This window comes from Cupressus sempervirens, chromosome 10, assembly GCF_028749045.1.
Source record: "Cupressus sempervirens isolate cs-2001-9-10 chromosome 10, ASM2874904v1, whole genome shotgun sequence".
NCBI classification, from domain to species: Eukaryota; Viridiplantae; Streptophyta; class Pinopsida; order Cupressales; family Cupressaceae; genus Cupressus; species Cupressus sempervirens.
In genome coordinates, this window is record NC_143127.1 from 526237808 (window position 1) to 526262156 (window position 24349).

The 24349-nt window shown below is 35.8% G+C and overlaps 1 protein-coding gene across 2 annotated transcripts in view; it reads left to right on the forward strand.

The window, feature by feature from the left end:
* LOC149534960 (phytochrome-like) overlaps positions 1–22579 on the forward strand; it is a 92536-nt gene extending 69957 nt beyond the window's left edge. For both annotated transcript variants that reach the window (XM_089807506.1, XM_089807507.1), the window contains one exon: positions 21465–22579. In XM_089807506.1, coding sequence (XP_089663632.1) covers positions 21465–21675 — 211 coding nt within the window. In that variant the 3' untranslated portion in view covers positions 21676–22579. The remainder of the gene's footprint in view (positions 1–21464) is intronic.
* The last annotated feature ends 1770 nt before the right edge of the window (positions 22580–24349 follow it).

Sequence of the window (24349 nt, forward strand, 5' to 3'; positions counted from 1 at the left end):
CCATAATGTGATGCACTAACTGACTCCTCTGAGAATCTTGAATCAGCATTAGGATCCTACAACTGTCTCTCTATATCATGAGTCATACAATGCACATCATTCTTTGAAAAACTCATACCAAGCTCAACCATCCCATACTGAATAGGCTCCACCCAATTATCATCATCATCATGCTCAACACCTGTGATGGTAGAGTTACCATAGGCACTAGATAAATCGTTACGGTAATTTGGTTGAGTCCCAATTGCATGAGGAGAAGAACGAATTAATGGATACTCATCTGCACTGTCTACTCTCCTTATGTACTCCTTGGCTATACTGTTAGCCAAGTCCCTATCCAAGGCTGATTTGTAATCAACATTATGTCCATTTTTCAAATGTGCCAAGGTTGCCACCTCCCAAACGTGCCAAGATTGCCACCTCCTAACTACAATCAACACTAAACTGAAAAGTACCATCCTCCACAATCAAGAGTTTAGATTCCTGATCAATTTCAAGAGGTGTTTTATCTTTCAGTTCAAATAGAGCATTCTTAAATGTCCGATTAGCACTCATCTCAAAGAGCAAGTTATCAATCAACTTGAGCTTTGCGTTTTCACTACGCTTCATCCAATCAACATTATGTAGGGTTAAAGAATTACCATCATAAGAGTGAATATCTTTATGGTTTTTCTCAACTGCTGATACACAAATAGCTCATCCAAGAGATATTTTATCAACCCTATAGTCTTCGACCAAAGGACATGATGCCATAATGCATGGAGACTTCTTTGAATCCCCAGGTAGCTGATCCATGGTAGTTTCTTTTCCAACCCTGTGGTTCCTAAGAATACCATCAGCTTCAGCCCTACTAAGCTGCCCATATGATGAATTGTGTCTTTCTTTTCATGACCCTTTATATGCTGAAACAATCTTCCTTTCTTTATTCCTCAATCTTGCCAGAATGGTTTCAATTTCTGCTCACATTGTTTAATAACATTGTTAACCAAACTACAAGCATCAAAAGAAGTAACATTTATTTGTTTCAAATCAGCCAATATGGTAGATAAGAAGTGTTGTGAATCATCATCACTCGCCTCAATGATCAAAGATATAAACTACATAAAAGATAAAACATGTTCCTTGTGGTCCCCTTTAATGGCATTAAATAACTGATGGAACATTTCAAGAATTAATACTTCACAACCAAGATTTAATCACATAAGCTCTAAGTTATGCAACTGTTTCTAAAATTCTGACAATCTTACAAAATGATGGATTGTGGACATCATGTAATCCTCAGAAATTTTTTACGATCAATTGGAATACCTACTTTGTAACTTCCCTGTTGTAAGGTTCATGTGGTGCAGTTATCCTTATAACATGAATAATACAGAGTCATGCAGGTCTTACCTCTCTACCGGAATGTCTCATCAAAACTGACTTAACCATAGAAATCACAGGTGCACTTTTTAACTCTTAGATTCTAGCTGTTCCAATGTCGATAAACAATTCTCAATTCCATCCAAATCACAGATAATCTATGTTTTGATTGAGACAAATATGCAAATTTCTTTTCTATACTGTAGAGCTTTTCTTCAAGGATTTGTTCCTTGCCCTCGACATTAAATTTAGGTAGCTGCCTAAACATGTTTGTGATAAATTTTTTCCTTCCACAAATTGCAATGTGGTTCTGTAAGAAGCTTCCTCTGTTGTACCAAATTCTTTCATTCAACTACACAGCAGCCAATTATAGAAAGGATAAAGTGCTCAGAATTGTATGTATCAGTGAGTATTGACTGAAGAAATACCAGCTGTTAGAGATATTCCCTCAAACATAAACTCATGGTGACTGGCAAAAAAATATGAAATTTCTTGTTTCCTTTCTTAACTATTTTGCCAAACAGTTAAAGAACGTCATCTCCTTAATGTTCTCCAGTGACAAAAGTTGATAAATGAGATCAGAAATTTCGGAACTAATACGTATGATTGCAATATCTTGGTTCAATATTTGTAAGATTCTATTGAAAAAGAAACGGTTACAAACATCTAAACGATTCAGTCTAACTTTTTCTGCAAACTTAGTCTCTCCCATAAAACTTGGTACTTGTCTAGCGTGAGATATTTATCAATCCTTAAATGACATTATTTTAAACACTTCATATACTATGGCTTGTCAGCAGTTAAACGCCAATCTGAATACTTACTAGTTCTGATTCAACTTTTCAGTACAAATACCCAATTTTGATCATGCATTCAATCGACACTTGACTCATTCTAAGTTGTACAATTGACCGTGGATTCATAAGAGTATTTTTGTCAAACAATATGCATACTGAACCAAATTATTGCTACAGAACAGCACATTCAAACACATGGAAAGGAAATGTTGTTCAACTCAATACTATCAGCTCTTAGAATGCAAATGAGCATATACAGTTCACAAATTTGATCATGTAGAGATTTTTAATTCTTGCAGAGGATCCACAGGTAATTCTTCTGCCATTGAGTATGTAGCCTACTTACATATGCTCGCCAAAGCCATTCTGTCCTAAGCCATCTTTTGATATGTTCTGGCATACATTCAGGCATATGTTCCTTTCTCAGAAGGAACTCTTGTCCAAATATCCCTTGTGAACCAATTAACACTCAGCCATAATGTTTTTCAAGTGATGTTAAAGCACATTCACATGCTTCAGAAATGAAGACTCAGGTCGCAGAAATACACCCCAACCAGCATTAACTATTACCTTCCATCACAAACAAGCCTTTCACGAGAATGAGGCTTGTGTTCAACTCCTGTAGTTGTGTGGAGTCTGGACAGAGGAAACTCCTGAAGTTTTCCGACCTTGACAAAAATAATGATGACTATGCTTTATGAAAAGACTCCATTAAAAAACAATGCTCTTTGGAAGACCCCGATACCTTTGCACAGCGACCAAGCTTCTGAAGAAAATCGCATCAGTATGGAATTTTGCAAACCATTCCTGCCTGTACTCACCATTTTTTCTTTCACCAAATGAATTTTGCACAAAATGCTCCAAAGCCTATATTCATCCATTTCAGACTCTTGGTATCCTGTGCCACTAGAAATGTTTGCTTTCAGAGTCCCATGGTAACACCAAAACCTCTTCCAAAAGTTCAATGTTGTTTCTGTAAGTCTCATGTGCATTGACTCGAGACAAATAATTCAGATGCTGCTATGTTGCAATGGTGCAAAATTTGTATGCGCAGCTTTTACATGCAATCTTCACCTGCCATTTACATTATTTGCTCCACCCACGGCATGAAGGTTTGGGTAAATGTTGGCGCAGCCAATTTACAGAGCTCACCCTGTCTTTACACATATATCGGCTTCTTCTAAAGTTCTGGCTATATAGATTTGGAACTCCTTTGCTTATATTCACAACTCGAAATAATCTGCAATTTTCCCCAATATAGAACTAAAATAAATTTGGGCACGTCTATATCTTGCTCTTTTAACAATATTTTATTGGAATTTTTACAAGCACCGTTTGTTTACTATAGTTTCCAATGACATGTGGCAACGATTCTTTTCCTCTGCACACTTTAAACCCATTCTACGTGAAAATAACCGAGGATATAATATTTCTTAATGGCAGAATATTCGAGACCATTTTGTTTTTGATTGCCAAAACTCCAGATGTGCGATAAATTTGATTCCTCGGGCAACCATTTGGCATTAATATATTCTAATAAGAATTTCACGCACTGGTAGATGGGAAAATTATTTCCTTCTGTAAAGACTTGCTTGTTTATAAAAACCGTCTCCTTTCCTTTGTTAAAAAATTGAGCCCACAAGCTCAGACCAGCAGATACTCTTATTACTACCGGAAACTTTAATATTCAGCGAAATATTGTTTTCTCAACTAGATTAGAATATTCCAGAACAACAATTACTTAGGAAACTTGGCAAAAGAAAAATCTCTGATAACATTTTAATTTTTTTTTGGAGGAAATTGTCTCTGATGTAACTTCACAGGCTGGCAGGTAAGCCAACTTTGATACTACTATAATGTCCTTTTCAATATTTTTCCCCAATTTTCTCACAAACAATTTTCAGGATGCGAACAAAGAAATTTGTGACTTCAGATTTCAACCAGCAATAATAGCCTCAGGAAAATAAATGATTCTTATTCCACTTTTCAGCAATACACATAAATAACGAGCAACAATATAATTCCCCAAATGCATATTACAGTCAAATTCTTCAGTAGAATAATGTTCAGCTCTGATTGTCAATACAGAAATGACAGTCAGATTGGAGTCTAGAAATAAAGTTTAAGCACAAGCGAGACACCAGATATGATGTCCCCATGGACGATGGGTTTTCGTCCACCATTTTCTGTCTGGAGAGTTTCCATCCTTGAGCTGGCTGCTGAGCTTCCAATTCTTGAAGAAAAGAATTCTCCCTTTCCTTCCACTATCCTCGGAACGTTTCGGGGACATAAATGAGTCCCCTAGGGATAAGAAACATGTCTTTGTAACATTTGTAAAGATGTAATAATACTAGAATATTTATATGATAAATATTTATATATATATGGCTAGTTTGTTTTGTGGACAGAAACAAGTCCCCTAGGGATAGGAAATGTGTCCGTGTAACATAGATAAAGATGCAATAATGGTATAATCCTAGCTTACACCGAACAGGTGCAATGGTATAGCTGATAGTTCTCTGAGGTTCTTGTTGTCGTTGTTCATACTACAGTTCACAGTATAAAGAAATTTACATTTCAACTTCTTACAATTCTGTAACATGTCCTAAACAAATAGAGGCAAAGCTATTCTTGCAATTATTGAACATCATCATGAAACCTTATGTTTGATTTTTTATTTATTAGGCGAAATCTGAATTGCTAAAACTAAAAATATTTTAGAATAACGGAAAACACATACATCGTAAACTACTCATGGAGCAAGTGCAGTTATCTTCTCACTCCCATATAATCTTAAGAGTGATTACAAAATACTGAATTTGATTCAGGAAAGCACAACCTTTTTTTACCTCACTTAATCACTGCTTAAAACATGATAACAGCTTGAAATGTGACTGCAAATAAAGAGTGCACACAGCATGATAATGAAAGGAAAACACAAGAATCGAGAGAACCTTAGCATGGGTGAAAAATCTAGAAGAATGAAGTTATACCTCCTCTGCCCACTATTTCCTTTACTAACTACAAACTTTTCTACCCACTTGAAGGCATTTGTGAACACCATGCAAGATGAATTGATGTCCCAATAAATAAAGAAAAATTGCTACAATTTTCTAGCATTTTCAATTATGTTTCAACTCCAGCAAAATTACCAAACTCTCGCAAATATATAGAACTTACAGTCCTCACAGCTGAATGGAACCCCTTCTCCACGTTCTAGAGAGGTTGTATAAAATTGGATCCTCTCAAAAGGCATATGCTAAAATGGTACCTTTAAAGCAGGATATGGATTCCATTAAAGTGTTTTTGAAATCGATTATTTCTCAAATTTTGTAGTTGCAAGAGTCCTGGAAGGCATGTATGCCAAACATGGAAGCAAACACAAGGTGTTTGAACTGTTCCACAAAATGGCCCAAAGAGATACAATCTCATGGAGTGTCATGATTGCAAGATACCCTGACTATATGAGTTTGACTTGTATTTTATTTGCATTCAGCCATGTTGGTTCAGCATACAAGGCTTGTGAGTACTTCAATGGCATGAGTGGCTCCTATTTTGGTATGCCTACAGTTGATGCAAATATGGACACACATCACTCGTTAGTTATTTGATAGAATGCATAAAAAAATATTCCATCTAGTAACTTCCACACTCTTTGTGAACATCTTTCTAGGCTGCATCAAAATGGGGGCTTTGAAGTAGGGCATGGATTGCCATCAAAGCATAATGGGAGGTGCGCAGCTAAGCATTCTTTGAGGCATTGTGTCACAATTTGCATACCTTATCCATACTTCCACATTTTGGAAGCATTTATTTGAGTCCTATCAAATAATTTGACAACAAACCTAGAATCTTTAAGCTTGGCTATCAGTTGAAAATATTGTGATTGCCCTACCATATCTCATAGTCTTTGGATCTACTGTACCCTTCAGAAACTCTCAATATAATCTACGCCCAAACCCTATTCTGCAGCAAAAGGCAAGTTCTTCAGACTATATAGAGAAGTTGAGTGAAGAATAGGCAGAGCAATTGAATTGCAAACTGTAGCATTTATAAAATTGATGATCAAAACAAACATTAAACAACATGGACGAATGGTATCCAACAGAGCCTGAGGGTATCCAGGACACAACAGGAGGAAGGAGAAATGGACTTTTAGGTTCTACGCTCAGTTGTGTAAGCACTTCCAAAATGTTGTTAAAGTTTGTCAAACGTGGTGGTTCCCAAAACCACAGATTGGAAATCTAAGAGTTTGCCAATTCTCCAACAGGATTCCACAATCAGTTCTGGCCAACGAACAAGAATAACTTCAATTCCCCTGCACTTCAGGTTTTGCTACACCTAGGCGGGTGAAACTTTTACTCCAAACTTGATCACCTAGTTCAAAGCTTTTCTATATCGAATTCAGTCTTCGTGAGTTATTCAGTTGGCAAAACCCTCAAGCTCGATCAAGATAAAGTTGAATGTTAAGTGTTTGAACTGGTTGAATATTTTATATAAGCTTATCAATAATTGATTAGATGTTTGCAAGAAAGAAGATATAGATTTCTGACTTCAACTATAAATCCAATAAATATATTTGAACGATTTTAAAGACCAGTGCCTCTGCTTATCTAGGCAACATAGTCAACTACAACAAAGATTATTACGTAGAACTTTATGAGAATATTTATTTAAATATCATCAATTACCCCCATGCTCTACAAAAGACAAGTCTTATATGCAATTCTCTGTTAGTCCAAAACGGTTTTTAACTTCTCTGGCTAGAAGTCCGGTTAGACAGAAATAAAGAAACACATATTTCACACTATCCTGATTGTCAAACAAAGAATGTAGGAAAAACCCAATGCATAAGCCTTACTAGAATAACTCAACAATTGTCTTATTAATCATAAATGACGAATCCAAACTATAGTTGTGATCTCTTTGCCTCAAAAATAAACAAAAGTGTCTTTTATGTATTATTAAAATATAGTATTTGAATTTATATTACAAAGCCATGCTTTACACTCCTTGTTCCTCCTTACAAATAAATTTATCTCCTTTCACTACTGTTTATTGAATATGCCTTCTTTGTTACAGTGTCTCTTTTCTTATTTTCTATTCATATATATTCACTCTTATGTAAGAGTTGTGTCTCTTAATAAAAACAACTTTTCGGTTTATACCTCTTTTTAATTAACACATCTAATGCACTGATTCACCTTTGGCATTCACAAACTTTTATTACTATATTATCGGGCTTTTACTTTTTTAGTTTGGTGATAATATTTATTTGATGCCATTTAATAGAAACAATCATCGACATCACCTTATATGTTCCTGTCAATTTCTTTTCTTATGTCTCCACATTCAGAATGCAGATTATGTTTGTCTGATTCAATCTTTTCATTCAACCTATGGTGCAACATTTGTTCATATAATGGTTTGAAAGACGGTTTATGTCCAGGAGACACTTATTCACATATATCAGGGATATGGTCAGGTGAGATATCTGAGCAATCATCAAAACTATCCTTCAATCTATCTTTCCCGTCATGCTTAGCTGATCTCCCCTCTTAGCCTCATATATTTGATATACTTCCAGTTTGAAAGATGTCTCACCTTCTAAATGCATGTCATGAGTTTTATCAACTTCAAAATCACAATTAGGCTCACTCTCTTCGTTATGGTGCTGTTGGACTTGACTGCATAGAAAATTCTCTTCAAATATTGGATTCAAGAGCATAGAGAACTCAGGTATATCTTCATCTGCTTCCTCTTTGAACAACGGGTTTAGGAACATAGAGCATTCAGGCATGGCTTCATGAGAGCTTTCATTTGGATCATCAAGTGTTTCATTAACAAGACTAATATCTTCATTGATATTATCTCTTGAAATTTCCTCTTGTTCATACACCGTATGTAGTTCTATTTCATCTTCACTTTTTGAATCCTGAGAATTACCATCTCCTTCATCTAGTACACCTTGAATGTGTTGATCCATCAACTTGTTAACCATGGTGGGTCGAGAAAAAAATTTAGCCATTTTTCTCCACATGTTTCTGATATTCCATGTCTAATGAGGCTGAGATTTCTTCCATGCTAAGAAAACCTTCTACCTCATTCTTACACTCATTGACATTTGTTGCATAAATTTCATTATGGATGGATTTTTTCCCAAGGTGTCCAAAAACTTCTTCTATACTTGAATCTGAAACATCATTATATTTTTGTATCACTTCGGAATATTTTTCCTTGTATTCATCATCTTCTTCTAATATCTGAAAGAGAAGCTTCAAATCAAGGTCATTTGGCGAGATTCCCCACTCACGAAACTTTCTTATACTTTCCTTGCGTGGAGGCATGATGTTTGAAGGTACTTCTCAAAAAATATTCACCATCCTTATAAAAATGTGTTGCAGATTCACCATTCTCCCTTTCCAAATTGAAACATGTATCCAAGGGATATATGTGTGCTTCCTCCATGACATAACATAGATCCTCTTCTTGTTCATAGTACATTTTCTCCATAGTACACGATATTATGATAATAGAGAATTGTCTATTATTAGTTAATAGTTATCTATTGTAAATATCTAGTTAGCTTTAGTTTGCTTTCCTTTTTTTAGCTTTCTCTATTAGAATAGAATGTTTCTATTCTTTACAATCATTTCCTAAGGAAACATTGTTTTATTCTTTTGTATAAATTGCCCTTTCAATCTCTGTTAATAACAAGCAAGTATTTTACCAATTACTTCCATAATATGCTATCAAAGCCAATACTTAAATTTTTTTCGAAAATTTTATAATTTCTTTAGAAATTATTTGCTCTAAATTTTTCGAAATTATTTCTAAGTTTTTCTTTTTTTCTCTACAAACCGATAAGGGTTTTTTGCTTTGAGAAATTCGTTACTGATGGTTCATGGCTAGGGTTTCAAGAGTCTGAATAATTGCAAATCTGGAAGTTTTGGAGGTTTTTTTTTCTGCAACTCATCTGCAAATCGCGATTTCGTTGGTCATCTACAAATCGCGACCTACAAATCACGTCTGAATACCTTAAGGAGCTCATGCCTTCTAGTTTTTTGTAGTCGTTTTTAAGCACTTGATCGTTGCCTGTTTTTTCCTCACTGAAATTGGACAAAATCGTGCTTGAAAATGGCTCTTTTTTTGCGTAAGCTTTGGGTTTCGGGTTTATCAGGTACTCTGCGTTCTTACTCCATATTGGCGTTACTTCCTTCTAGCATTGGTCGTCTATTCAAAATATCTTATTTTGACCCAGTTTCAGTAATGTTTTTTCTCAAAACTGCCATTATTTGGAGTTTTTTGCAGCTGGCTAGAGTTTTGCTTGAAACCCTTATTTTTGGGTTTGGAAATTTTTTTGATCATAGATTCTTGGTGGGTTTTTCAAGAGCTCAACTGGGTTGTCAAATTTTTCTGGGTGCCTCGATTTTCGAGCTAGTGGATCTAGGAAACGACAACATATTTCTTCAAGGTTTTTTGAGCTCTCTTTTGGGTCACTCTCCTTTTTTTCCAGGTCTTCCGTTTTGTTGCCTCAAAGAATGCGCCTTCACAAAGTTTCATTGAAAAACTTGCCATGGCATCTCTGACAAACATTTTGCTCGAGCACAACTCCAAATTCAATGGTCGAAATTATGGCACTTGGAAGGAGAGGATCATCGCAATTTTTGAATGTCGGAACACTGATCAACTTGTTTTGGGTCTTACGAAACATCTGATTGCTCCTGGTTCTAATCAAGATACATGGGATCTGAATAATTGAGAGGTGGTGATGCTTCTCAAATTATCTGTGGTTGATGATCAGCTTTCTTAGATTCCATCCGGCAAGACAACTGTCGAGATCTGGACACATATCAAAGGTCTACATGAGACTTTTGACAAAAGCAGAGCCTTCTTTCTAAAAAACACTCTTGTTTTCTATTGTCATGGATGAGCGCACGTTGCTCTAGGCACACTTGAATCAGATTCAAGAAATTCGTGATCAGTGACTTGCAATTGGTTGCAAGATGGAGGAAGAAGATATTGGTGTTGATTTGAAGTTCACTGATCTCTGCACCGTGCTGCTTCAGCAAGATCGGTGGAAACAACAATTTGGTAGCAGCTCCAGTCCCACCTCCATAGAGCAAGCCTTTGTTGCGGAATCCTTTTAGAAGGATAAAGACAAGTTTCAACAGCCATCTTAGCAAAAGTCTTTTGTTCCAGCATTAGATGGTTCCCAAAAGAAGAACATTCAATGCAACTACTGCTACAAGTTTGGACACATGAAGGTTGAATGTCGGAAACACTTAGCTGTACCGTCTAAGCAATCAGGTTCACAACCCAAAGCGAACAGTGCAGAACACACTGAGTAGGCAGAATTTTCCTTTTACGCCTTCATGGCTAAAAGACCTGTAGATCATGTCAAGTCATCTACTTGGTACATTGATTCAGGTGCCTCTCATCATTTCACTCATTGTAGAGACTGGTTTATTGACTACCAGCCTTACTTTAACTCAATTTATTTTGGTGGCAGAGAAGAGTACACGGTTGTCGGCAAAGGCAACATTCAAATTTAGTCTGCTGGGAGGAATTTCATATTCCTCGATGTGTACTACATTCCAAGGATGGAACTAAATCTACTCTCAGTCAGTCAGTTACTGCGACATTCTCCACACTTGTAGTCACCTTTAGTTTACATCAGTGCACCATCACTGATCGAGTGACTAAATCTAGTGTTGCAGTGGGTCTTGAGGATCATGGTCTTTTTAGACTTACCGATTTTGGTGATTCTTAGGACTTATTTATGGCTGCTCGGCGGTCTTCGTTCAGCACACTTTGGCATTAGTGATATGGGCACTTGAACGTGCATTATCTCTCACAGCCTGCTCGGGATGAGCTTGTTTTAGGATTGCCAAAGGTTTAGACTCAATAGCTTGGATTTTGTGACGCATGCTAGGCTGGGAAGCAACATCGCACACCTTTCACTAGTGGCGACTCATGATGAGCTTCTTAGGTACTTCAACTTGTACATGCTGATATCTGTGGTCCTATGGTCACTCCTGTTCTTGGGTCGAGGTATTTTTTGTTGTTTGTTGATGATTTTAGTAGAAAAATGTGAGTGTATTTCCTTAAAAAGAAATCAGATGCATTTCGTGTATTTCAGAAGTTTAAACCTTTAGTTGAAAAAGAGTCTGGGAAATCTATTATTACTCTTAGATCAGAGAATGGGGGGGAATTTTGTTCTAATGTTTTCTCTAGCTTCTTGGATACACATGGCATCAAATACTAGTTAACCACACTCTACACGCCACAACAGAACAGTGTAGTTGGACATCGAAACAAGACAATCATCGAGATGGCTCGATCCATGCTTGAACACAAACATGTTCCGAAATAGTTTTGGGCAGAAGCAGCGAACACTGCAGTTAATTTGTTGAATCGGTGACCCACAGTGGTGGTCAAAGGTAAAACTCCGGAAGAGGTCTGGTTAGGTCGCAAGCCCAGAATCAGTCACCTGAAGGCTTTTGGCTCCGTTGCTTTTGTTTGGATCTTTGATGTGTCATGCACCAAGTTGGATGCCAAGAGTCAGAAACTCATGCTTGCTGGATATATCAGTGTTCACAAAGCCTACCACCTGATCAATGTTGAGACATCTCGTCTCATCTATTGTTGTGATGTAGTCTTTGATGAGCAATGAGGACCTTTCATGCCTGTTTCTCTTGTTCCTGATCCAACAAACCAGCCTATGCAGGCTCATGATTTGGGAGTTCGACTTTCATTAAGTCCACTTGATGGGAGGGCTTTAGTAGCTCTTGTAGCTCCAATTATACCAGTGATACCTGTACAGACACTTTCGGTTTCCCCTGTAGGATCACCTCACTTTGTTGATGCTTCACCTGAGTTTGATCCAGATTCTCCTGATGAGGAACCTGATCATCATGCATCTCGTGATACTCATGTTGGTCATTTTCCTATCTGGCTAAGACACTTTCTGATCTTCATGATGATGAGCTTATTGATGGGAGGACTGCTTGGAAAAAGAGCAAAACTACAGATTCTGTTAACTTTGCTCTCATGGCCAACATTCTCATTGTGTTTGAACCTCAAACATATTTCGAGGCTAAAGGAATTCCAGAGTGGGAACAAACCATGCAATCTGAACACTAGAGCTTGCTGAAGAACAACACCTAGGTCCTTTCTGATCTTCCACCAGGGAAGAAACCTATTGGCTGCAAATGGGTTTACAAAATCAATTACAAATCGGATGGTACTTTGGACAAGTACAAAGCTCGTTTAGTGGCGAAGGGCTTTTCTCAGCGTTAGGGCATTGATTATGAGGAGACCTTTGCTCCTACTGCAAAGATGAGCACCATCAGATTAGTCCTAACCATGGCAACACCGTTTGGCTGGAAGGTTGATCAGACGGATGTCAAGAGTGCTTTCCTGAATGATCTCCATGAAGAGGTCTACATGACGCAACCTCTTGGTTTCAAGGTTGCTGGTAAGACCATCAAGTTCTCAGATTGGTAAAAGCCCTCTATGGCTTGAAGCAGGACCCTCGGGCATGGTACATAAAAATTGATAAGTACCTTAGTGATCAAGGCTTCAAGAGTAGTTCTTCAGACTCAAATCTGTACATCAAGACTAATGACAGTGCCATCATCCTTTTGGTTCTTTATGTGGATGATCTAATCATCACTGATAGTTCGACATCTTTGATTCAAGGAATTAAACAAAATTTATGCTAGTCTTTTTGATATGATTGACCTTGGGTCATGCATTATTGCCTAGGTGTTGAAGTTTGGCAACAGTTTTTTGGTATATTGATATCTCAGTCCAAATATGCCAGGGCCCTGTTAGACAAATTTCATATGCAGGATTGCAAGCCTGCATCTACACCTATGGAGAAAGGTCTCAAGTTTTTAGCAAAGTCTGATTCTCCTTCCGTTGATGATACAAGCAACTAATAGGAAGCCTCATCCACCTCTCTGCTACTAGGCCTGATATCAACTTCGCAGTCAGCTATATTTCACGCTTTATGACAATTTCTAAGGCTGATCATTGGATGACAGCAAAACGTGTGCTTCGTTATGTGAAGGGCACTTCAGATTATGGACTTTTGTACTCTCAAAGCTCTAATCCTAAACTCAGTGGGTTCACAGATTCAAATTGGGTAGGCTCTGTTGATGATGAAAAGTCAACTTTTGGATATGTGTTCAGTTTGGGATTCAGTGCAGTCACATAGACCAGTAAGAAGCAACAGGTAGTTTCTCTCTCCTCTACAGAGGCTGAATACAGAGGGACTTTTAAGGCAGGATGTGAAGCTGTTTGGCTTTGTTGGATGCTTGGGGATATGCAAATGTCACTAGTAGGACTTACTACTTTGTTTGTTGATAACGCAGGCGTTATCAAGCTAGCATGAAATCAAGTCTTCTATGAATGAACCAAGCATGTGAATTTTCGCTATCATTACATACAATAGCTGGTTGAAGATGGGACTATAGATTTGCAGTATGTTCCTACCACAGATCAGACTACAAACATTCTCACCAAGCCTCTTGGTCTTGATAAGTTTGTCAAATTCAAAGGACAGCTTGGTGTTCTAGATAGATTAATCATTAAGGGAGGGTATTACGATAATAGATAATTGTTTATTATTAGTTAATGGTTATCTATTGTAAATATCTAGTTAGCTTTCGCTTTTTTAGCTTTCTCTGTTAGAATAGAATGTTTCTATTCTTTACGATCATTTCCTAAGGAAACATTGTTTTATTCTTTTATATAAATTGACCTTTCAGTCTCTGTTAATAACAAGCAAGTATTTTACCAATTACTTCCGTAATACATGATCTCTTCTTTATCAAATCATTTTCTTTTGAGTCTTCTACCAACAGAAATATTTTTTGAATAGAGTCGCCACATTTTTCGAGGAATGTATTGATTTGTTGATTCGTGGTTCTCACTTCTAGCAGAATGCACTTCCAAACAAACCGATACAATTGCTTTTTGATTTTGGTTTATGAAATCTGAAACTTTGCGTAACTTCACAATACTTATTGTGAGCAACTCTCCCCAGTAGAGTCGCCAATCTGTTGGTTCCCGAAACCACAGATTGGAAACCTAAGAGTTTGCCAATTCTCCAACAGGATTCCACAATCAATTTTGGCCAATGAACAGGAATGACTTCAATTCCCTTGCACTTTAGGCTTCGCTACAACTAGGTGGATGAACCTTTACTTCAAACCTAATCACTCGGTTCAAAGCTTTTCTATAGTGAATTTAGTCTTTGTGAGTTATTTGGTTAGCAAAATCCTCAAACTAGATCAAAATAAAGCTGAAGGCTGAGGATTTGAACTAGTTGAATATTTTATATAAGGTTATCAATAATTGATTAGATGTTTGCAAGAAGGAAGATATAAATTTCTGACTTCAACTATAAATCCAATCACTATATTTCAATGACTTTAAAGACCAGTGCCTCTGCTTATCTGGGTAGTAGAGTCAACTACAACAAGGATTATTACGTACAACTTTATGACACAATATTTATTTAAATATCATTAATTACCCCTGTGCTTTGCAAAAGACAAGTCTTATATGCAACTCTGTTGGTCCAAAAGGGTTTTTTATTTCTTCGACTGGAATTCCGATTAGACAAAAATAAGTAAACACATATATTTCTCACTATCCTAATTGTCGAACAAAGAATGCAAGAAATATGTAATGCTAAGCCTTATCAGAATAACTCAATAATAGTCTTATTAATCATAAAGGACGAATCCAAACTATACTTGTAATCTCTTTGCCTCAAAAATAAACAAAAGGGTGTTTTATTTATTATTAAAATATAACATTTGAGTTTATATTACAAAGCCACGCTTTCCACTCGTTCCTCCTTACAAGTAAATATATCTCCTTTTGCTTCTGTTTATTGAATATGTCTTCTTGGCTTCTTGGTTCCAATGTCTCTTCTCTTAGTTTCTATATATATATATATATATATATATATATATTTACACTCTTATGTAAGAGTTGTCTCTTAATAAAAACACCTTTTTGGTTTATACCTCTTTTTAATTAACACATCTAGATAATGCACCGATTCACCTTTGACATTCACAAACTTCTATTATTATAGTATCCGGCTTTTACTTTTTTAATTTGGCAATAATATTTATTTGATGTCATTTCAATGTTGAACGATATCTTTAAGGAAATGCTGATAGAGAAAATCATTGACATTACCTTATATTTCCGTCAATTTCTTTTGAACTTAAATGCCTAGGAAGCTTTCAATATTCACACAGACATTCCCTGCAATACTCTTTAAAGTTGCAGCAATTATTTTTCATTCGAAACATGGCCTTTTCGTCAACTGGGAAGTAACTCCGTTTTCATTCACTTGCTGTTGGCATCTCTTTAACAACTCTAGCTGCAACCCATGCTTTCTCCAGTCTTGCAAGTTTCTTCATCATCAACAGGTGATGGAAGTGTTGTCATTGATGTCAAAGGCTTTTCTAGAGATAATTAGATATTGTCACTGATGACAAATGTGAAAAAGTTTAAATCATTGGCCACAAATTAAAGATGGAAATTATTAAGAGTTCATGTCTATGTAATTTGATATGGTTATATACATCCATGAGACAAAAAATATTCAGACATATACAACACCAGTGACCAAAGAAGAGTAGATGGAAAATAATCTGAACAAATTAGCTGAAAACTATCAAAGATGTATGCAGAGCAATGAATACTTAATGGTATTCATATATAGCATGAAGACTATGCTAAATACATTTGGAGTCTATGTTGAAGATTAAAAAGTAAGAGAGAGAGAATGATGGTATCGGGAGTTTAAAATAAATCTCATAAACCATTGATTATGCAGCGTTGGTATATGGTGAGAAAGATTTTTCAAGACAAAGTATCCATTTTAGACATGCCAAGCATTGATACGACTAGGGAAGGACTAACGACATAGATTACATTGATCAATGGCAATAAATAATTGCTCAACCTAACCTGCCCAAAGACACAGCAATATGGATGGCTAGATGGGTTGAATTGTCATCATAAGTTTTAGTCAGCATATAAGTTGGAGAAGCTTGATTATAGTCTGCAAATAAAGAACAATAGAAACCAATCTTTGGTGAAGTTATAAAATAGGATGGTGAGATATGATACAATGACGATAGCAGCAGCTCTGTCAATAAAATACTTAAAACAGTCATTGTCCCTGTTCAAAGTTATGATGGAAGTTTACAAATACAGCAGGCGATATACTTTTGGAAGGAGTGATAAAATAAAAAGGGAAATATGTATTAACGATACCATGTATTTGTTTTAGGGCAGGAGAAGAGACCATATTAATATTGAATGAAATGAATGCAAACAAGAAATGACTATCAATGACTCATCAGCCATGTCATTATAAGGAGCCCAATGAAGACAACCGGATAAATTGCACTAAGTATGAGTCTACAGAACTAAATATAAGGCCGAATAAGATCACCAGTTTTCTGCCAAGTCAAGCATTGGAATTCATGGCAAAAACAGATACCATATGCTGGGTGTGTGGTGGATTTCCAGTCACCATGAGTCAATGGAAAACACAAATTTGAATATTATTGGACGTCAGAAGTCATCGATTGCTGCAATATAATTGCCATGTCACCGGCCATGCACATTTGAAGGGCAATGAAAAACCATAAAAGTGAAGATTTGCCTAGCAGCATTCTAAGTCAATGGAAGGCAGCAACGAGTATGACAGGAAACTTTTGAGTCATGAATACCACTTGGAGCCATCAAAAGTTTCCATGCAATAACAATGACAATCCAGATATATTTACATACACGGGATATAAAAAATGTCACTGCAATAGTGTGATTTGTCTCTGACTAAGGGAATGCGATCCAGATATTTACATATTGTGATGCTAATATTTGATGGCAATGGAAGTTGCGATGTAATTAATCCATGCATGGAAAGGAGCAGTGCCAAACAGTGACTGCAAAAAGTGATTAAATCAAAACATCGTTCGAAAAATGCAACAGCATCAAGTTTAGGCAACAAAGGATAAAGATGAATACAGTGTTAACCGAATCAGGTTTAAGTAGCAGTAATCCAGTAATAATTTTTTTTTAATATGACCATGAGTTTTCAAATAGCAATATATGCAAAGGACTTCCAAGTCAAACGCCTTGATTGGCATGTCTATGAGCAATATTGTAAAGAATATCATCAACGGAGAATTAAAGTTAATACAAAGATGCACTGCTAAGTCATAAGTTGGTATTAATGGCAATGTCTATTTTGTGAAAACATTGAGCAATGAAAGCTGAACTCAAGAGATGTGTGCATTTAACTTGCACCAATTAAAGCAATGATGTAAGGAGGAGTTAAGGTTATGATTATGCAAATGAAATGATTTTCCAAAAGGTATGATTAAATTAATATCATAATAAGAAGAGACACTTCATTTCAAAGAGATATCTTCTCATATATAAATATTAAAAAGTGAATACATATTTTTAAAAGACGTGTGAGATGTGCGAAAGTATTGAGAAATCAGAAATATGTAAAATGAAAGAGTGTATGCATATGTTTGAAATATTCAAAATTTGTATATAGAAAGTGGAATAACTGAAATGAATGAAAAGAAGTAAAAATAAAAACAGTGTGAGCGGATTGAGTAGAAATGAAGTAATAAAAGGGAAGTCAGCTGTAAAATAAAATAAAGAAAGTGAAATATAAGGAAAGTATATATTCAGATAGTTAAATCTGATATATATTTATATATTACAGAGAAAAAGTAAATAAAAGTATTTTGTGAAGGGTAAAGTAAATAAGTGGTTTGCTGACTTCGAAGTAAGAGCTATAAAGATTTCCTTCATCAGTTGTAAGTGCAACATTATCCAGGTCAAACGCAATATATGCAAGTCAAATAGCAATATATGCAAAGGACTTCCAAGTCAAACGCCTTGATTGGCATGTCTATGAGCAATATTGTAAAGAATATCATCAACGGAGAATTAAAGTTAATACAAAGATGCACTGCTAAGTCATAAGTTGGTATTAATGGCAATGTCTATTTTGTGAAAACATTGAGCAATGAAAGCTGAACTCAAGAGATGTGTGCATTTAACTTGCACCAATTAAAGCAATGATGTAAGGAGGAGTTAAGGTTATGATTATGCAAATGAAATGATTTTCCAAAAGGTATGATTAAATTAATATCATAATAAGAAGAGACACTTCATTTCAAAGAGATATCTTCTCATATATAAATATTAAAAAGTGAATACATATTTTTAAAAGACGTGTGAGATGTGCGAAAGTATTGAGAAATCAGAAATATGTAAAATGAAAGAGTGTATGCATATGTTTGAAATATTCAAAATTTGTATATAGAAAGTGGAATAACTGAAATGAATGAAAAGAAGTAAAAATAAAAACAGTGTGAGCGGATTGAGTAGAAATGAAGTAATAAAAGGGAAGTCAGCTGTAAAATAAAATAAAGAAAGTGAAATATAAGGAAAGTATATATTCAGATAGTTAAATCTGATATATATTTATATATTACAGAGAAAAAGTAAATAAAAGTATTTTGTGAAGGGTAAAGTAAATAAGTGGTTTGCTGACTTCGAAGTAAGAGCTATAAAGATTTCCTTCATCAGTTGTAAGTGCAACATTATCCAGGTGGAAGAGCAGTTTGTTGTGCAGTGGGTTGGTCCTCACAAGCAGTGGGGGTTGGTGCCTGCGAAGTGTTGGAGTAAGAGTTTTCAGTGAGTCCGTGCTCATAAACAGAGAGGTCGTAGCCTACAAGCCAATTTGTAAAAGAACAGTTTATATGAGAAAGCAATTTTTTTGTCATGATTTTCTCCCACATTGGTTTCCACGTAAATCTTTGTGTCACTGTGTTCATGTGCATAATTGTCTATTTCAGCATCTAAGGTTATTGAGCAATTGTTTGGATAGAAAGTTTTAAACTATCAAATTTGTAATAATACTGATTCACCCCCTCCCCCTCTCAGTATAATCGTGTGCTCTTCAACATGTTCATCGTTGGATAATCTCCTTGTGCACACATTAAACAACTTCTTAATATACCATTACGATTAGTATCTTGTTGATATTCAAAACTTTATGATTTTTTATGAGTTATTCTTCAAATGATTTTGTTTCCTTTCGAATTAGCACCTACCATTTACATCCTCCAATGGTAAATATGTCAGTGGAGTTTCTTCATATTTAAACCGGAAAAATAATTAATTGTCCAAGTAAATGTAGAGACAGGAGGATCTTCAGAAGTTTGATTTTCAATGGTACTGGCAGAGTTGTTTGATTCAGAATTTAACAAAGGACAATCTTCGGAAGGTTGACTTTCCAACGTACTGGCAGTGTCAAGTTGTGATGCATCAATGATTTTGGAAGGTGTTGATTCATCATACCAACACTCTTGAGGAGCTTCATCTGCTTAGTGACTGTCCTGGGCTCTCTTTAAGAATGTCACTCATCTTTTTCTGATTCACCAGTCCCTACCACTTCCTTAACACTTAAGTTCGTAATATCATTTTGAACTATCTTATTAAAAATAAAGCGAAGATGGAGAGGAATATCATCAGCAAGTCTCATCTTTACCACACTCCAATATGCTATGACACTCATCTTCAACTCAAAAAGCCGCTTCCTGCTGATTAGTCCCTTTTGGCACATTTCCTAGATCTATTTCACCAATTCATTCAAGTACAATAGATTCCACATTCTGTTCTGAAATTGGCCTTCTTTCTGATTGCTACTACCAAACAAATCTGATACTCTGTTCTGATGGTACTACATCAACCAGTGATAACTAAAGAAATAATACATACAAGTGCTTCAAATAACTATTGCCTACGCCTGTAATTCTTTTTCATCCTCTTTCATTACACACAGTCAAACAATCTCTTTCCTTCAAACTGGTTTTATGTTTGTTCTAAACATTTCTACCGCACTCCAAGAGTCACTTCTCAACACCAACATAGAGACAACTACTGCACAGGCATATGAATCATATCGCCATTTTCTACAGCCTCTTTCAAAGAACTTTGAAAATCACAACTATCACCTGCGATTTGAAGAATTGAATTAAATTCAATAGCAGAAAGATGTTTTCCAGCATTTGAAATTGATGATAATCTGGCCAATGGATAGGCAACAAGAGATTTTACTCCCAACGATCCCAATTTGACAATGTATCTTGTTGTCCAATATGAATTAGCTCCGCTTCAAGTTTAGTATCCCCAATGGCCTCTTTGATGTCTTTGTCCTGAATGAAATTCTATCAACATTACACAAATGGAGACTCCAATTTTTTTCCAAAAAATAGGGCTCCATCAAAATGTGAATGGTTTTGTGGTCTCACCATGATGGCAAGCAAGCTCCCACAGCGCAGGAATGTCTGTAAGCCTATGTCCGTTGGATGCTATGGTGTTCGCGTAGAGGGTGAAAGCAACTTGGTACCTGCATTTTCCTTCATCTTGAAACACACCAAACACATCCTGCAAAAAGGTTGGCAAATGAATTTGTTGCCGGAAATTGAAGATAGGGGTCGGCAAATCGGTTTCTGTCCGGTAATGTGAGATGATTCCGGCGGGCTGTGTGTCCAATGAAAAGGCCTATCAGCTAATCAATATGATAAATATTTTCATATATATTACTAGTAATAAATATAGTGTTATAAAGTTATATATTTATTATATATTAAAAAGTATATTCTTCTAAGACAGGTTTTCATGCATTTATGTACATGTATACGTATACCCAGGGGAAATTTTTGCCATACTGGAAAATCCAAATGAGTCCCCATCCATGTACAAGGGCTGGCAACTTAGCTAAATATGAATGGACGCTTCTTCCTTTTATTTCTTCTGTTTTCTTCTCTTTTAAATATTTTCAAGAACGTGTCTACACAAGATGAGGAAAGTAACAAAAACAAGGTTCTCACAAATTAGCTCTTCTAGTGTCTATGCGTGGCACAATCTATAATTTATCAACAGTTAATTTGTTTTGTTTGGAATTTTTATTTTGATAATAAACTTCTTTTTGCTCATATTCAAAAAATCAATTTGCACGACTTTTTGAAGTTCAATGTGCTCAACACGTTCAGGAATACATAACCCTTATGCTTCACCAACTTCGTTTATTTCAGTTTCTAATGAGATTGGTGTATTGTTTGTCAAAGATAAATGTCAACGTTAAAGTTTGGCTAAGATGGGTGCATACAAAAACCTTAAAATTATATTTTACTTTTAACAATAATGTTTTGTTTGCTGGATGCATAGGATTACACATCCAGGACAAGGAATTCCAGATAAATTGATAAAAGAAATGTTTGATCATGACCATGGTATGTCTCGGGAAGGTTTGGGGCTGCACATCTGTCACAAACTGGTCAAAATAATGAATGGAGAGGTACAATATTGCAGGGAAGCAGGAAGATCGTCATTTATTGTAACTCTTGAATTACCTTCAGTACAAAATGAAGAGCAATAAGAGCGTTTCAATTTGACCCAGGGAGTGCAACGTTTTTCTCTGATCTCTTTGACAAGGCCAACGTCTTGTTTACTAATTTTCTCATTGACACTATGTACTTAAGAGGCCAAGCTCTTGCATCATAAGAGTCAAGAGCCTACTAAGAAAAACTGTAGAATAACATTATCTGTGTTCTGTATCAACATGGGTATATATTGTTTTGGGAAAAGTTTCCTTGCAGATGTTTAAAATCTTTTAGGAGGGGATGAATGATTGGGCATTGACTCAATGCATTATTTACAAGCAGAATGCTTAATGTTTAAATTTTTAATAACAGAGGTCAAGGTGCATTAATAATGTACATGGGACTGCACTTTGAGACTCTTGTGCCCGTCTCTTCACTTGAGAGATCTCACAAAATAAATACTCTACTTTCTGATAAAAATGTTGTATAATGGCGACCAGTTTTAAGGCAAGACATGTTGAACCTCAAAGATAATCTTATCTTGCAAGGAGTAGCATTTTATCAACTATATCATACAAGGATTATGTCACACATGACGGGGGATCTTGGATACGATGAAAAAAGCTACATTTGTTTCTCTTTGTGCTTCCTTTCCAATGCAGCATTGACTTAAAGGGATTCTCATTGGCGGACGCATTCATCTCCTAAGGCGAAAGCCTTTCTGTATAAGAACAAAATATTCGCTTGATAAAGGGATTTTGGTTATAACTTATACCTTCCCAGCCACCTTTACATTTTGATTTGGTCAAACTATGGCTGAGTTGTAAGGCGAATCTTATCCAATTGTAGGCTTTTATAGTAAATAACATCGTGCTAAGTGGAATCTCAATTGGTTTTGTGAAATATCCCGAGCACAATAGTAATAGAAAGAAATAAGCTATAAGATTTGCTTTTCTTAAATATCGTCTTTACTGATAAAAGTGGCTCACAGGTTTTTATTTGTTTTTGGAAGGTGGGGGTTTGGATGAGTTGGATTCTGAAGATACATTGATTTATTGCAAGTTGCTTCAATGTTATATTTGTCCTAATAAATTGAGGGGATTTTGGATGGCTATATGCACAAATTAAAATTGATTTGTTGCACCTTATCAATATTCTATTTCTAACATTTTTTTAAATATCTACAGGGATCCCAACACAATTTTAAAATCAAATGTTAATTTTTTTATATTTGTTATAACCTTTACAAACTAGATTAAAATATATTTTTAAATTTTCTATTTGTTATACATTGAAAATGAACACATACGTAGACAAATATCTAAGTATAATCACAGTATCATTTTGTTTCAACATTATTATTAATCCTTAAAACATCATAAGGTCATAACATATTACCACTCTTGTCTAATCTAGATATATGAACCTCAATAACTCTTGGGTACATCATTTTGGAGTCTTTAAGCCCATGATAACTAAAATAGCTCAAGCACATGAAAGCCTTGAGGTTTAGAATCTTGCGTAGTTATCCTTGGTGCTAGGCTAACATTGTAGAAGAACAATGAAGGAAATGGTCTTTTAACTTTGAGCAGATCAATTTTTAGTTCCTAAGTATTTTTTTAGTGGGTCACTTACAATTATGGTCAACATTTCTAGATGCATCACATTATATTTCTAGTATGGTCAATTGTTTTTGATAGAAAATTACAGCAAAACAAGATTGTTGTCCTTTATATAACCATAGACTATAGACATCAATAGAGATCAACAACACACAAACAACATAAACAAGGGTGTTGGGCCTTACAAAGATAGACCACAAAAACCATTTACTACATGGTCAATAATAAACCATAGGCAACACACTAGCATAAAAGTTAGGAGCCCAACTCATGAGTGGGTAGACAACTCATCTACAATGTGGATAAGAGATTGGAAAACATTTTTTCTATATCCATGATCAACTATTTGCCCAATACTATCACTAGATCCACAAGGACGAAATATTGAAGCCCTTTTTAAGAATTACCGATACAAAGGGAAGAGTGTTGAGAAGGTTGCACATCGTTTGACACACCTACAAGCAACAAATCGAGGAGGGTCTACGAAGCCAGAGGGTGCCACACTAGCAACAAGAGGTGGAGTAAGGTCAACTTGGTATGAGGCCAATTCAACAACAAGAGCATCATTTGAGGGAAGTGATCATCAATTTGTATAGAATAATTAGAGGAAGAATCAAAAGTTGAGATAGTTAAATGATCATCATTAGCATCCTTCTGCCAAATGGTAACACCTTATCATGCAAGAGAACAATTTGTTGTTAGGTGACCAGTTGAGAAGCATTGTTGACATTGAAAAGGGATGCCCTCACAATCAAATGATCGAGGTCATGGCCGATCCGCAACAATGAGAACCACATCCCCAAGAAGAGGTGTGAAGATTGTGATATTGCTATCAAGATTTAACTGTGTGATTTTTGAGTCAAACTCATTGACCCATGTTTCATGAGTAGTGATTCAACATGAATCCATCTCTCATGAGGATAAATGAAACACTTAGCACTCATTGGATCTAGGTGATGCTCACAGGGGTGAAGCACCGAGACTTTCTGGGAGGTCACCCATCCTAGTACTACTCTAGCTTGAGCGCGCTTACTACAGAGTGACCTAGATCAAATGAGTGCTAAGTGTTCCATTTATTCTCATGAGAGATGGATTCATGTTGAATCAC